This window comes from Prionailurus viverrinus, chromosome B1 (assembly GCF_022837055.1).
Source record: "Prionailurus viverrinus isolate Anna chromosome B1, UM_Priviv_1.0, whole genome shotgun sequence".
In the NCBI taxonomy this organism is placed as follows: domain Eukaryota; kingdom Metazoa; phylum Chordata; class Mammalia; order Carnivora; family Felidae; genus Prionailurus; species Prionailurus viverrinus.
This window is the reverse complement of record NC_062564.1, coordinates 63,114,136-63,129,524: the sequence shown is the minus strand read 5'-3', so window position 1 is coordinate 63,129,524 and position 15,389 is coordinate 63,114,136. Positions and strand designations below refer to the sequence as shown.

Here is a 15,389-nt window from a genome sequence, read left to right as displayed (position 1 = left end):
ATCTCTCCTTCTATTTTGAATGACAGCCTTGCCAGATAAATTCTTGGCTGCATACTTTTTCAATTCAGCACGTTGAATATATCTTGCCAGTCTTTTCTGGCCTGCCAAGTTTCTGTGGATAGGTCTGCTGTGAACCTGATGTGTCTTCCCTTGTAGGTTAAGGACTTTTTTCCCTTGCTGGTATTTCATAAGTCTTTTTTTGTATGTGTATTTTGTATATTTGACTATGATATGCCTTGGTGATGGTTGGTTTTTGTTAAATCTAATGGGAGTTCTCTGTGCTTCCTGGATTTTGATGTCTGTGTCCTTCCCTAGATTAGTAAAGTTTTCTGCTATAAATTGCTCACATAAACCTTCTGTACCTTTTTTCTCTCTCTTCCATCTTCTGGGACTCCTACCTTTCAAATATTAATCCTTTTTAAAAGTCACTAAGTTCTCTAAGTCTTGTGCTCTTCTGCTTTTGTTTCCCTCTTTTTTTCTGCTTCATTCTCCGTAATCTTGTCTTCTGTGTTGCTGATTTGCTGCTCTGCTTCGTCCATCCTTGCCACCATGGCATCTGTACGCATTCGAGATTGCACATCGGTTATAGCATTTTTAATTGTGTCCTGACTAGATTTTACTTCTTTCATCTCCACAGAAAGGGAATCTATACTTTTTTCAACCCCAGCTAGTATTCTTATTATTGTGGTTCTAAACTCTAGTTCAGACATCTTGCTTATATCTGTGTTGATTAAGCCCTTAGCTGTCATTTCTTTGTGTTCTTTCTTTGGGATGAATTCTTTCATTTTGTCATTTTGGAGGAAGAAAAAATTAATAAAATAAAAAATTAAAATTAAAAAATTAGAAACAAAACAAAAAAATCAAATAGAGGAAGCTAGATCCTAGTTTGGTCTGCTTGCTGAAAGAAGCTTGATAGAATAGACAAAAAGGGAAAGAAAAGAAAGAAAAGGGAAAAAAAGGTGAGAAAAATTAGAAAATTAAAAGAATTATGTAATAAAATAGAGTAAAATGAAATACAGAAAATTAGGTAGAATAAAAAATTTAAAACAATAAAGTAAAAAAGATTTTATAAAAATGGAAAAAAAAGAAAAAGAATAGATTTTTCTCTTTCTGTATCCAGGAGAAGGAAAAGAAAAGAAACAGAAAACCAACAAAACCAAGTTAAACAAAAACAGAAGCAAAAAAAAAAAAATGAACAAATAAATGAACCAGGAAACAGAATGAAACCCAAATGAAGTTATATCCAGTTTTCCCTAGAACTGAAACTATGAAGTCCTCTATAGTCTGTACACTATGCAGGTGGAGGGACTTGTCCTGGTCTTCTAGGGGTGTGCTTGGAGGGCACAGTTGGGTGGGGCTTGGTGTAATGGCCCCGTTCCCCACAAGGTGGCACTGCTTAGCTTACTGGGGTGGATCAGTGTGGTGAGTTTATGGGTGTGCAGGAGAGGTGGAAATGGCCTCACCCAGCTCCCTAGTCTCTGTCACAGGAACTTTGCGCTCTCGCCTACCCGCAATCAAGCACCCCTCCTTTGTGTCAAGCTTCTGTCCATGTCCAAACTGTCAGCCTGCCAGGCGGCACCTCCCTCCAGAGTTTTATCTCAGATTGGGTTGTGTTTCAAAACCTCACACTTCAGAGACCCCTGTGGCTTAGTCCTGTCCTGACTCCCTGAGGGAGGGTCTCGGTGAGCAATGGCCAAGTGCTGGCTTGCCTCTGAAAAGGTTTGTGTGATCGTGCAGCGGCAGAGGTTCAGAGATTTTGGCAAATCACAACACACAGCCGGCACTTGGTTTCACCACACTCTGGTGTCTTTGTCCCAATATGTTTGTCAGCAAACACGGCTGCTCTCCAGGGTCTGCTGGGACCTTTGCCTGTGGGGAGGCTGTATGATCTCTACCAAATGCTCTCCAAACAGGGGAACCACTGCTTCCTATGTGGCACATGGACCCTTCACATCCTGTTGCCTGCTCCTGGGGATTAGTCCTGCTTCCTCACCAGAGCACTGCCAGGCACTGAGCTCTGAAACTTGAGACTCTGCATTTCACGGTTTATAGAATCCTGGTGGTATTGAAACCCTCGCCTTTTTTCCCATCAATAGTTTTGGAGAACAGATTTCTTGTTCATTTCCCCATGAGCATTTTTCACTCTTTCTCTCCAGCTACTATAGGGGAAGTGTTTTTCCTGTACTCTTCCCCTTTCTCTGTCCTCCCTCTCCCCCTTTGTCTGTCCTCTCTCTGCAAAAACAGCTCCCTACCCTCCATGGCTTTTCTCTCCCCAAGAAGTGAGAGTTTTAAAAAGTTGTATGTATGGTTATATTTGTCTAAGATTCATGCTTTCGTTCATCAAGGAATATTTGTTCAGCATCTTCTATGTGCTAGGCATTATCCTAGGTTTGGGGACGTTAGAAATGAATAAGACAGGTCCCTGTTCTCACGATTGTCATTGGAAGAGGAAGAAAGGCTAGACAGAATAAATGCAAAGAAAAGATAATTTCTGATATTATTGACTGTTGTGAAGAGAATTAAATAGGGTCTTGTGTATTAAGAGCCTAAGTTAGGATGCTTTAGTCTGCACATAACAGAAACTGTACTTAAACTGGTTTAAATAGTAAGGAAATCTCTTCTCTCATAACTGGAAAGTAGGCTGGACACCAGGCATGGTCAGATCTGCAGCTGAAAGATTTCATGAAGGGTCTGCTTTCTTCTGTCTCTCTGTTTGCTAGCCTCAGTAAAAATTTTATACCAAGGTTGCTACCCCTCATGAATGCAAGATGCCTATCAGAGTGAACCCAACATCTCAAGGAAGGAGAGGGATTGCTTTTTCTTTTTTTCTCCCCTTTAGGGTCTAGTAGAACTTTCCCAGAAGTTACTCAAACTAGACCAAAACTGGCAGGGGAATGCAGTTACCATATTTGCCTCTTATTATTGGTAGAATTGGGGAGTTATGCACCATGACCATCATAGAGAATGACTGACAGGGGCATCCAGGAAGGTTGCCAGAATGAAAATACCTGTGTGTCAGTAGCTTCTTTGTAACCCAGGACTAATGGAAAATACATGATTAGAATAATGATTAGAATACATGTGAACTTGAAAGTAATGGAATAAAATTTTTTTATTAAATGTAGCTATAAATTGGCCATTCACTTCTTAAGGTTTCAGCACAGTAAAGATTCTTTGTTTTTATGTTTTTTTCCCCAAATATTTTTATATGCTGAACAGTAACTGAAGTTAGAATCATAGGATTTTTGTATTGAAACAGATCTTAGGGTTTGCCATCTCAACCTATTCACTTTTTAGAACTTTAGAATGGATAAATAAAGTTACCAGTTTGTGCTGGATTTTTGGAGTCTTAATTAAAGGTCCTTGAGATGGAAATGTTCCTATTCAGAGATATGTCCATAAACTTTTACAATTTGGAGGACTTCATTTTTTTCTCAAAGAAAGTAGAGATGAGGGGCATGTGGGTGGCTCAGCAGATTAAGCATCCCACTACAGCTCATGTCATGATCTCAGCAGTCCATGGGTTCAAGCCTGCATTGGGCTCTGTGCTGACAGCTCAAAACCTGGAGCCTGCTTCAGATTCTGTGTCTCTCTCTCTGCCCCTCTCTCTGCCCCTCCCCCACTCAAGCTCCATCTCTCTTTCAAAAATAAATAAACAATAAAAAAATTAAAAGAAAAAAAGTAGAGATGGTGCAGTGTTCACTAGTGAAGGGCTTAGCTTGGCCTGGGATGTATAGTGGATATTCAATGAATATTGACTGAAATCCTTCATAGCTAGAATACCCATGCTTGAGATTAATTCACATGTTAATTATGTTGAGTAAAGATCCTACATTTTAAATTGTTACACTTTAGTTTTTATTTTTTTAGTCATTCATTTATCCAACCAGAATTTATTGGGTATCTACAATAGGTCAGTCATTGTGGGATACAGAGACAAGATGAGAAAGACATCTCACTCTCAGGGAGTTCAAGATCTAGGTGGGGAGAGCTAGGTATAGTATAACAGAGTGCATTTGCAGTAGGTACCCAAGTGTACCCAGGTTGGGAGCCTAACCCAGCCTTGGCTCATTAACAGGTAAGCCTATTTGCAGAGGGTCCAGCTGAATCTTGAAGAATGGAGATTAGCCTGGTAAATGGAAGCATGGGGAGAGAAAGAGAAAACTCAACAAAGGCATTAAAGCAGGATATTGTTCGCTGTATGTGAACTATGGGAAGTTCCTTCCTGATACATTTTAAGGCTAGAAGTGGGAGAGGGAGAGAGGAAGCTGGATAGCTAAGCAGGGATGGGATGTGGAAGGGGCTCACACACCTGGACTAAGAGCAGCTCATGGCTTTTGAGTGCCATGGTTAGATCTGTGGAGTGCTCCTGGGGGTTGGGAAACAATTAGGAAGTTGCTGTGGTGGTGTTAGCAGGGACCCTGGTGACATAGTGGTGGAAGGGATGAGGGGGGGTGTATTTGATTTGAGATCTCCCTGAGCTTAATTCTGCAGGTTTTAGTGAATGATGGCATGGGTGGGTAAGGAAGAGGGGAGAGTCAAAAGTGACTCTCAGAATTTTAGTGATGATGTCTGTGTGGATATCCACATAGAGCTTCAGAGGTCTACATGATCGAAATACAGAAGCATAACACTCTAATTTGGAGAGAGACTCTGTGAAGTTAAAAACGATACCAGGTAAACTCTGTACAGTATCATTGGATATTTTTTAATTATTCTATTTTATTAAAAAACTTTTTTAATGTTTATTTATTTATGAGAGAGAGACAGAGCATGAGTGGGGAGGGACAGAGAGAGCTGGAAACACAGAATCCAAAGCAGGATCCAGGCTCTGAGCTGTCAGCCCAGAGCCTGACACAGGGCTTGAACCCATGAGCTGTGAGATCATGACCTGAGTCAAAGTCGGATGTTTAACCAACTGAGCCACCCAGGCACCCCTATTTCTTTAATTTTTAAATGTTTATTCATTTATTTTGAGAGAGGGAGGGAGGGAGGGAGGGGCAGTGAGAGAGGGAGAGAGAATCCCAAGTAGACTCTGCACTGTCAGCATGAAGTCCTACACAGGGTTCAATCCCACAAACCACAAGACCATGACCTGAGCTAAAATCAAGAGTTGGACACCTGACTACATTAGATATGTTTTTTTAATGCCTTGTCAAAAGTAAATGTCACAAACCATACTACTTAAAGGTTTTCTCTATAAACAGCAAAGAGCAGTAACTCAGGTGGTATATAAAAACTAGAATTAGATCTAAATCTACTTTTACTTTAAATGTAAAGCTTTTACAACTGTCTTTAGTATGTCTTTAGTATTAATTCTCAGTATTTACTGGAATTCTTAAGCTATTAATGCAATCTGTGACAAGCTATTTGTTTTGATACTCTTTCACAGGTTAACATGAAACAAAGATTAAAACATTTCTAAAGCAGCGTATGATAGAGATTGAATTTGTTGGAAGCAGATGCAGTTTTCTGGGGAAAGAATTCGTATTAAAAATGATCCTTGGAATGTATGAATTAGCAAAGTATGTCTTCTAGTAATACTTTAGAAATGATGATATTAAAAATTGCTTGGCAGTCATATATATATAAATTAAAGTCAGACGTGTTTGTGTCTAAGCTAAGTCATGCCTAAGTCCTAAGAGGTGAATTCAATCCTTGAGAACTAAGTGCATGGTTTTATATTCGTGTGGCCCCAGGCCCTGTGGGGTTTTTTGCATCGCTTGAGCCTTATAGATGAATTAGGTGTGGCTTTTGTCTAAAGTCCAAGTGAGAATTACCCAAGTGTCTTTACTTTTGGCACCAAAGAACTTCCAGATAATACAAATCCCATCTGTCTACAAGATCCAGAGAGAGTAGGATAGAGGAACGTGCCTTATATGCAGATGAAGAATTATATTTCTGTATTTCTCAGCCCTTCTTTCTTCCTCCCTTTTTTTAAGAGGGAAAAATGTGCTTAGGCAGCAGACTCGTAACCCAATCCCTGTCTTCTGCTGTATAGGCATATACACCTCTTTCTCATTAACCAGCTCCCTTCCCTTATAATACAGATGGATGTTTCCTCCCCTGGGAAGTGGCAGGATAGTTTTGAGATATTTTAGCTCTTAGGAAAACAGCTTCTTTCTGAGATCTTGTCAGAAATAATCTCCAGGGAAGCACGCAGTTAAATGTACATCATTATTATTTCTTTCCTCCCAGCGTTTGTGTTTATGAAGGAATTTGGTGTAATTATTGATTCCCACAGGCTTTTCTGATAGCTGATGGTCGCTGACAGTGTACTGTGTCTAAAAAAGAAATGAACTTTCAAGAAATCCTGAGGCTTAATTATGTTGTTTTTCTAACAGGAGATGCTGGATTAAGGTGAAGGTGAGGGGTGGCAGCATCGTTTTCATGCTTCTTTGATCTTTGAAGCCTTGTGAATTCTAGAACCAAACCTTTTCTTTAAGGTGTCTTATAGCACTCATCATAATTTTTAAACTGCCTCTGTCATTTTTTTTTTCTGCCCTTGTCATTTTTGATTGAAGTTTTCTTTCCCCTCCATTCGAAAGTTTGTGTTTCCCTATGTCTTGTGTCATTTTCTCTTGTCCACACATGTGTGCTCAAACCTGCTGCTTTCTCTCCCTACATTCCCTTCTCTTTTCTGCTTTCCTGTTTCTTTCCACAAGAGAGGATCTTATTTATGATCCTTGAATGCTTAATTAGTTCAGTGAGTAAAAGAGAGAGCTTGTATAGCACTTTCTAGCAGGCAGTGACGTAGAAGAATGTCTGGCTTTAGTAATAAATGTTGGTATGGAAATGACTTACCATTTGTGGGCAAAGTTACTGTAGATGACAAACCGGATGAGAACTTGGGCTAGAAGATCCTTATAACAAGCCCTTGCCATTGACTAACCTTTTTATGATCCCTCTTTTGTCTTGTCTTCCCTCAGCATCTTCTGTAATGTGTGTTCTACTTGTTTCCTGCATGAAGGTTGTATCATCCCCCAGGGCAGAGCCTCTGTGTCCAGGCCACTCATGCCCATGACCAGCACTGCTGTGCTTGTTGAATGAATGCTGCTAGGCCAGTGAGTCCTTTTTAGCAAGTACTGGTTGCTGTTAGCCAAAAGGGGTAACATTGTGACTCTTCTAGTCATGAGTGGAAATCCAAAAAGAAAACAAGATGCTCAGAAGCATGGATCAGAGGCACCTGGGTGCCTCAGTCTGTTGAACTTCTGCCTCTTGATTTTGGTTCAGGTCATGATCCTGGGGTCATGGGATTGAGCCCTGTGTCAGCAGAGCCTGCTTGGGATTCTTTCTCTCCTTCTGCCCCTCTGCTCCTCTCTCCTCTCTCTTACAAAAAAAAAAAAAAAAAAAAAGCACGGACCAGAAAAACCATGGAAAGCATCAGATACTGAACTTACAATGTCACAGGTATTATAGTTGGACACGTGGCACATTCAGTGTGGTGATGTGATTTTCAGGTGTAAGTGGGTAATGAAAGTACATATTATGGTTTGCTCAGGTAAGCTTTCAGGGGAGGTGATGAAATGTTGCAGGTCTGCAAGAAGCGGCGGATTGTGTTGCCTCCAAAATACAATGAGTGGCAAGAAAATGGATGAATCTGTCTTGGCATTGGTATTTTCACAGAGTGTCTTGCTGTAGCGTTACTCTCACTCTTTTGTGTTTTAGGTGAGATGAGTGAGAGCCGAGCAAAGAGAGTTCGAATAAAAGAGGTAGATGGCTGGACCCTGAGGATGCTAATTGATTATGTTTACACTGCAGAAATTCAGGTTACAGAAGAAAATGTACAGGTAAGAATAAACACCCCGTACCATTTAGCTCTTTGTGTATGCCAGATTTTTAAGTCAAAAGAGCATACTCACAGTATACTTTTTGTACCAAAGTAATAGAATTCATTGTTAAAACTGAATTTCCAGGAGACATTTGGAATGATTATATCTTTTGAGTAATGTTTCTGATTTCAGTGTCCTTTATAATCTTAAAGTTGTAATCTTTTAGTTCTCTGAGTGATGCTTGTTTGTGAAAATGCTGTCATATTCGTTTGTAACTACTGACTGATGCTGCCTACATTTCTCTGTTCCCTTGAGGTTCAAATCTACAGGGATGTTTTTGACTATCAGCGGTCTTTACTTCTTTTCCTGTTGCAGCATATAAGTGATTCTAGAGCTTAGCTAAAATTTGACATTGCATTTTCTCGCTTTCTGTAAAGAATAAATGTTTTGTAACCTATGATGTAAGTGAATAATACAGGTGCATAAAGCACAGAAAGTGAAGGTCCCAATTTTAAACTGCCCTTCCTTTTCCGCCCACCCCAGCCCACACACATTGATCCACTCTCCTTCCCAGAGGGTAGCTTCTGTTACCTGCTTGGTGTGAATTCTTTCAGACCATTTTTTGTGCAGTTTTATATATACATGCATTCACACACATGCACAGTTTTTCTGAAACTTGCTTTTCTCACTGTACAAAGTTTCTTGAAGTTCTTTACACATCAATACATGTGGGTCTAACCCGTTCTTTTGAATGGCATCCCATATGTTAATCAGCATATATGATTTTCCTACCTTTATAAAAATACTGCATTGAATGAACATTTTTATATTTACATCCAAAATGTCATATAATAGACTTCTCAAATGTAATTGGTGGATCAAAAGGTACATGCATGTTTTAATTTTTGATAGGCATGCCAAACTGCCATCTGAAAGTTTATATTTATTTACACTCCTTCCAACAGGTAAAGTGTATCTTGAGGACAACAAAAAAGAGGACTATTTCTTTTCTTTTTTTTTTAATCTTTATTTATTTTTGAGAGAGAGAGAGAGAGAGAGAGAGAGAGAGAGAGACAGTCAGTGCAAGCGGGGGAGGAACAGAGAGAGGGAGACACAGAATCTGAAGCAGGCTCCAGGCTCCGAGCTGTCAGCACAGAGCCCGATGTGGGGCTTGAACTCACGAACCGTGAGATCATGACCTGAGCCAAAGTTGGATGCCTAACCGACTGAGCCACCCAGGCGCCCCAAATTAGGACTATTTCTTAAGAAGTGGTCTGTAAATTCTACTTACTCGAATAGGAAAGTCTGAGCTCAGTCTTTTAACGCTTTTGTAATTAGTTGAAATAGGATGCAAAATATTTGAATTTGGAGACTGAAATCTTTGGACATGAACTTGCTAAGAATGCTCTTATTAAATCTGAAATATTGGCAGTGGTGAGGCCTTCTGGTGGTCTTTCATGGGTGGCCTCATTTGCCTTTGCTTGGCAATCCAGTTCATGACGGAAGGCATTTGAAAAAACCTTGGTTGATATTCAAGTCATGTATAAAGGTGTGAACCACCTGCTAGGTGAACTTTTGTTTTAACCTGGAGGAAGGTGCTTGGTACATGTCAGGAGGTAACTACCATCATATGATCTCAATCTAATTTTTTCTGTATAGTTCTACTGTCTGCTGGATTCTAGGGCATCATTTTCAACAAGAAGTTATCTTGGTTTTCTTTTTCCTCCCTTTTTAAATTCATTTGAGTGCATGGATGGGCCTTATTGTGCCCTATATCTGACCTTCAACAAATGAATTGCTGATTGGTTTCTTTGATTCACGTAATATGTGACGTGAGGGAAATTTGCAAAAGATGATTTAGGCCTGAGACAATAGACTGTGAATTCAGCACTGAATGCTGTTTGTAGTAGTTCTTGCAGTGGAGACATGGGCCTATGCGGAACTGGGAGAACGCCTCACCTCTCGTGTTTCTTTTAATAACTATCACGTTCCAGTCCTGAAATATTAGTCATCGCAGCCTTTCAGAAAACCTCTTGCCATGCTGATTTGCCTTTTGTATATGTGTTCAGCTCCTACAGGAATACATTCAAAGAGGTGTATTTGGCAGACTTGTTAAATGCTTAATATTCATGTAGTTTTTATTTTGAGGGGAAGGGGGAAGAGAATATAGGGGTACCTTAGTGTGCAAAGCCTTATTTTTGTCCATCGAAAAATACTTATTTTAGAAAAGGCAGTTTGGAAATAAAATTGATTAAAACAAGTTGCCTTTTCCGTAATTTTTCGGTGAAATACAAAGTAAGAGTTTACCTATCAAGATACACCAAACTGCTATCTCCACTGTTTTTTGTATTTTTGCCTGTCTGTACTTTGTTAGATCTTTCTTATAAGTGCTGTTCACCTTAGGGAAAGGAGTGTTAGGGTGGAGGTATCTGGTGTTCTTATTAATGTTAAGCTAAAGTTTAAAGTGGCGCCAGCTGGACGCCCATCCTGACCTTATCTCTTTTGAGAGAACTGACTGTGGGGATAGAACTTCCTGTAATTCAAAAATTTGTTGTTGTAGGTATATTTTCTCATTACACCTAGAATCAAATCTCTTGTCAGGTTACCTCTCTTTTACCATGTTTCTGTTTTAGTAATAATAAAGTACAATTTTAGGATAGCAGGTATCTTAGCCTTTTACTTTGGGATTGCATGTTTTGATGTAGAATCATAGTGCCATAGAATGTTGGGGTCCAGCGGTCTTAGTTCGTGACAGAATAGGACCATAACCCTGGTTCTCCTGATTCCTAGTTTAGGGTTCCTTCTGTGAGTCTCCTATTACACAAATTTAAAAAATATATAACAGCTATTTGAAGTAAAGGTTGTTAACTTTGAGTCAGAATGAGGAGTGGATTAATTTGAAGCATTAACTCCAAAAACAGTATAATCATTAGTGTTATATAAGTAATAGGACTTTAATTCTTGGCTGTTTATGATTTCCCTGACTTTTTGCTGTTGCTGTTGGGTTTTTTTTTGTTTAGGTTTTTTAACTTTGGCTTTGAGTCTAGATATTTGCTTTAATTTATGGCAAGGTTGGGGAATAATTTGAGCCAAATGAATTTGTGTATTTTTTTAAAGGAGAAATAAAAGGAGAATATATATCTTACCATGATCATGCTTTTAATTGAACATTTTTTTTGTTGCTGCTATTGAGTAATTTAGATTTAACTTGTGTCTAGAGTTTCCAGTCAAATTTTATAAACTATACATCTGGGAACAGAGAAAGTAAAGCCAAGGGCTATTATAAAGTAGTTTTTTAAATTTGGGGCTTATCGTGGATTCCTTTGAGAGTCTGATGAAAAACTATGGACCTTTTCCCAAGTAAAGTACATATAACCATTTATACGCAGAGTTTTGCATATACGCATATACTTTTAGAGAATTCATGTACTTTGTCTTTCTCCCTCCCTCACTCTCCCACTCTTAGGAATACTTGGAAAAAATAATATATATATATATATAATAAATATATATTAAATATAAAAATAAAATATAAAATGACAAATATATAAATATATACATTTACATGAATGAAAGGCTTTCGCGTGAGTTTATTTTCAACTATGTGCTAGGTATTTTCCATAAATCTCATTTGATATTCATCACCTTTTTAGGTAGGTTTTACTCCATTTTGCAATTAAGGAACCTAAGAAGGTTAAGTAATTAGTTCATTATCATACAGTAACTGTTAAGTTGTCATGAACTAATAGTTGCTTAGAGAGTTTATAAATAAAAGTACCTTTTAACTCTTCCTCATTCTATGTGTTGATCAGCATTTTTGGAGACTTCTAAAGCAACTTGAATTTTTAAAAGCATTTACTTCATTGCTAAATTTGTGGTTTTATATACATTTTGACTTCTCAGCTTTTGGGTATTTGTTTTGGCTTGCTAAAAGTAGCTAAGGATCTTTTTCACTTGATGTAAGTGTGAAAAACAAAGGTACAGATGTTAATAGGCAGTGCCAATGTAAGTAAATTCTTATTCCTGAATTAATATTATGAGTGTTCATCTACAAGTTCTGTCTGCATTAGAACTTTTGTCCATTAAGAAGAATTTAAGTATCTCATAATTGTGAATGGATAGGTTTTAAACAGTTCAGGAAACTTCTATGTTTTGCATGAATTGAAATTGTTTGAAATAGAAAATCCAATCCTTTTAGAAAAGGAACAGAATTTAAATGAGAGTTTTTCAAGAGACATTTAAAATTAGCTTTTGGCGACAAACACACCAAAGTATTTTACACAATCTCAGTACAGTAGAAAATTCGACATAGTGTGTCCCTTTTGCTGGTGGTGTAGGGCAGGTTTTTTTTGTTTGTTTCAGACCAGAAGTGCTGACAGAATGTTATTCTGTAGCGTTTTACCAGCTGGTCCTAAAAAGACCTTGCAGAGAGGGGCATTCACAGTAGGAGACCTGTTGATGTGGTTGACTGCTTGATCAACAAAATATTGTTAAAGTGGAGAAGTCATCAAACAAGGATACATGTATACCCCAGATATTTTATTTTAACCTAAAATATGCAACTGTACAATCGTATGGCAATCTTTTGTTGTAAAACTTAGTATGGTCAGCTGCTTAGAGAGCCATATGTGTTTTTACACATATGACATCATAATGATGGATCAACTCTAATTTTACAGTTTTTAGAAAAGTACAGCAAGAGCTGAGACACTTGAAATCTCAGTGCAAAGTCATCTTTCAGTTACACAATTTCTCTTTCCTTCCCCCATGTATAATTTGAGAAACCTTTTTTTTTTTTTTGCAGTAACATGTTGATCAAGTCATTCTAAAGCAGTCAACTTAGTTTTCGTAGAAACAGCTCTCCTTTTACACTTACAGTTCATTGGATTATTTGTGTTTATTTAAATTATGTAATATCATGGGGAGTCTAGGTGGCTCAGTCTGTTAAGTGTCAGAGTTTGGCTCAGGTCATGATCTCATGGCTCATGGGTTAGAGCCGAGCATCGGGTTCTGTGCTGTCAGCTCAAGCCTGGAGCCTGCTTCAGATACTGTGTCTTCTTTCTCTGTCCCTCTCCTGCTTGGCGCTCCGTCTCTATTGGTCTCTCAAAAATAAACATTAAAAAAATGATTTCTTCTGACAGAGACTGTAACTATATACTTGGTTATGTTTTAACCTTAATTATAGTCACATTCCAGATCTGCTTTTTAGTTATCTTGATTGAATGACCACTTTCCATTCTTAGCCACACAATTAGAAGTTGCCTAAGTACCAAAGTAGTTCAGTAGAATGCTTATCTTGAGGGTGAACAAAACATCTATTGAGCAGTTTTGTAAATGTTTTTAGTTTAATAAATCATTAAAATTAAGTATATAATACTACATATTCAAATTATTACTGAATAACTCAGAAAATAATATGCAACCCCCTTAGACTTGCTCCCTGCTAGAAAACTTTCATGTGCTAGTGGACTCTGGCTAATTATTGTATGAGAATTCAGAGTTCAAATCTTGAATTTAACCACTGACTTCAGGAATGGCCTTGAGGAAAACATTAACCTTTCTGCTTTTCAGCTATTATAAATAAGGCTAATACTACTTTGACATCTCACAGAAATGCTATAAAGTATACCAGTTAAAGCTTATAAAAATTTGAAGTGCTCTATAAATGTTGAGCAGAAATAAGAAATGAGGCAGCAATAAAAAGTCTTGAGACCACAAGGAAGAAGAACCCACTGAGATTGTTTGGGATCATTGGGTTAAAGAAAATGGCTCGTGTAACCTTACCCTCATCTTTTATATTCTGAATCAGGAAATATATTTGTGACCAAAAAAAAAAAAAAAATCTTAATTTGCTATAGATTTCTCTCCACCCAACAAGACTTGTTTATTTGGTTAGTGTGGAGGCAGCACTCTGGAGTGATTGCAGTATAATTTGTAACACCCTTTTTTATTGGTTTGACATGCAGTGGCTCAAAGAAAAGTGATATTTTTCCTAGCAGAGTTTATGGAAGCCTTATTGTTTTTTCCACCCATGTTCTCTTTTTCTTACGAGATAGAAAGGAAGTTCTTTGCGACTAAAAGAGTTTGGCAGATGATGTGCTTAGAAAACACATGTTAAAAGGTAAAAAACAAAACAAAACAAAAAAAGCCCCCAAAAAAACCCAAACATAAAAATGTATTGAATCAAACTTTGAGGATTAGTGGTTGTTTATGGGATAACAATGGGAAATCCTATCACTGAAATGAATTTGTCTGACATCCTAATACCCAGAAAACTCTTAACCTAGTATTTTATCACTTTACCAGAATAGTGATAATTTTACTTTATTATTATCCAGAGGCCCCAAGTGGTGAATTTCTTTTATATTAATAATTACTGTAGGGGCACCTGGGTGGCACAGTAGGTTAAGCATCTGACTCCTGATTTCTGCTCAGGTCATGATCTCACAGTTCATGAGATCAACCCCTTTTTGGGCTCTGGGTTGACAGTGTGGAGCCTGCTTGGACTTCTTTTTCCTTCTCTCTGCCTTCAACTTGCTCATGTATGTGTGCTCTCTCTCTCTCTCTGTCTCTTTCTCTCAAAATAAAATAAACTTAAAAAAATAATTACGGGACAATTTAAATTTATTTACAATTGAATTTTGATGTTAATTGTATTTTATTATATTTTAAGTCTGAACTTGGTAATCCTCATAATTTTAATGAAAATGCTTGACCAGCTAGAATATCTGTTCTTCAGTCATGCCACTTAAATTATGTTTTACTCTTTACAAGTTAAGAGTATAGAATAAATGAAAGCTTATTATTTAAAATTTAGTATAGACGAAGCCATTGGAGTTCAGCTAGTTTGAGAAAAATCTAGAAGCTTTATCATAAGAACATGTTATAAAACTAGATAGACATCAAACTTAAAATGTTTTTTAAGTATTTGTTGAGAGAAAAGCTACGTACTCCAGAAACATTAATAATTAAGGTACTTGTGGTTTTATGTTATTGAAATATATAATCTTTGAAGATGTCCATGGTTGAATCATCTTGTGAGTCATATTTTAATTAGCTTCATGGGGTGTATAGGAAGAATTTATCTTGATGAGCAAAAAATGACTCCATCCTGTTTATGACCTAGCATCTTACAGCAGTGTTCTAATTTGAGCAGGGGAAAAAAGTTAGAAAGGTTAGATATATATCAAAGTCATTATTAGGTGGATTTTTTTCTTGATCTTTGACCTTTATATCACGTTGTTTAGGTTTAGAGCCTGCGTCAAGCATAGTACATCTGTGCCAGGTTGTTGCCAGTGTTCAGGGTCCCTTCAAATCATTTTAGGTGGTGAGAGCCTAGAGTGGTTGAATTATCTGTGGTTCTGGCATATTTGGTTTGAAATAAGCCAAAGGTTTTGTAAATCCTAGCATTATTGACATACAGCTTTAAAAAATACTACCTTTTGGACCTCGAAGTCTTAATTCCAATGTCACATTAGAATTAATATGCTTCTGATCATCTGGTGTACATGTGTACATGTGCCTTTTCCCAGGATATATAATTTATGAAAACTTTATTTTTTTGTGAAAATAGAAGGTAGCTGTATCACTAACATGTATTCAAAAGCTATTGTTTTA

The 15,389-nt window shown here is 37.6% G+C and overlaps 1 protein-coding gene and 1 long non-coding RNA gene across 6 annotated transcripts in view; one reads left to right on the top strand and one right to left on the bottom strand.

Moving 5' to 3' along the window:
* Window positions 1-15,389, top strand: part of KLHL2 (kelch like family member 2) — a 117,395-nt gene that overhangs the window by 41,708 nt on the left and 60,298 nt on the right. For 4 of the 5 annotated variants that reach the window (XM_047855430.1, XM_047855431.1, XM_047855428.1 and 1 more), the window contains exon 4: window positions 7,669-7,790. The exons of the other annotated variant lie outside the window; for it this stretch is intronic. In XM_047855430.1, the coding sequence (XP_047711386.1) occupies window positions 7,669-7,790 (122 nt within the window). The remainder of the gene's footprint in view (window positions 1-7,668; window positions 7,791-15,389) is intronic. 5 annotated transcript variants of the gene reach the window in all.
* Window positions 1-15,389, bottom strand: part of LOC125163534 (uncharacterized) — a 71,954-nt gene that overhangs the window by 39,194 nt on the left and 17,371 nt on the right. The gene's annotated exons all lie outside the window — the stretch shown is intronic.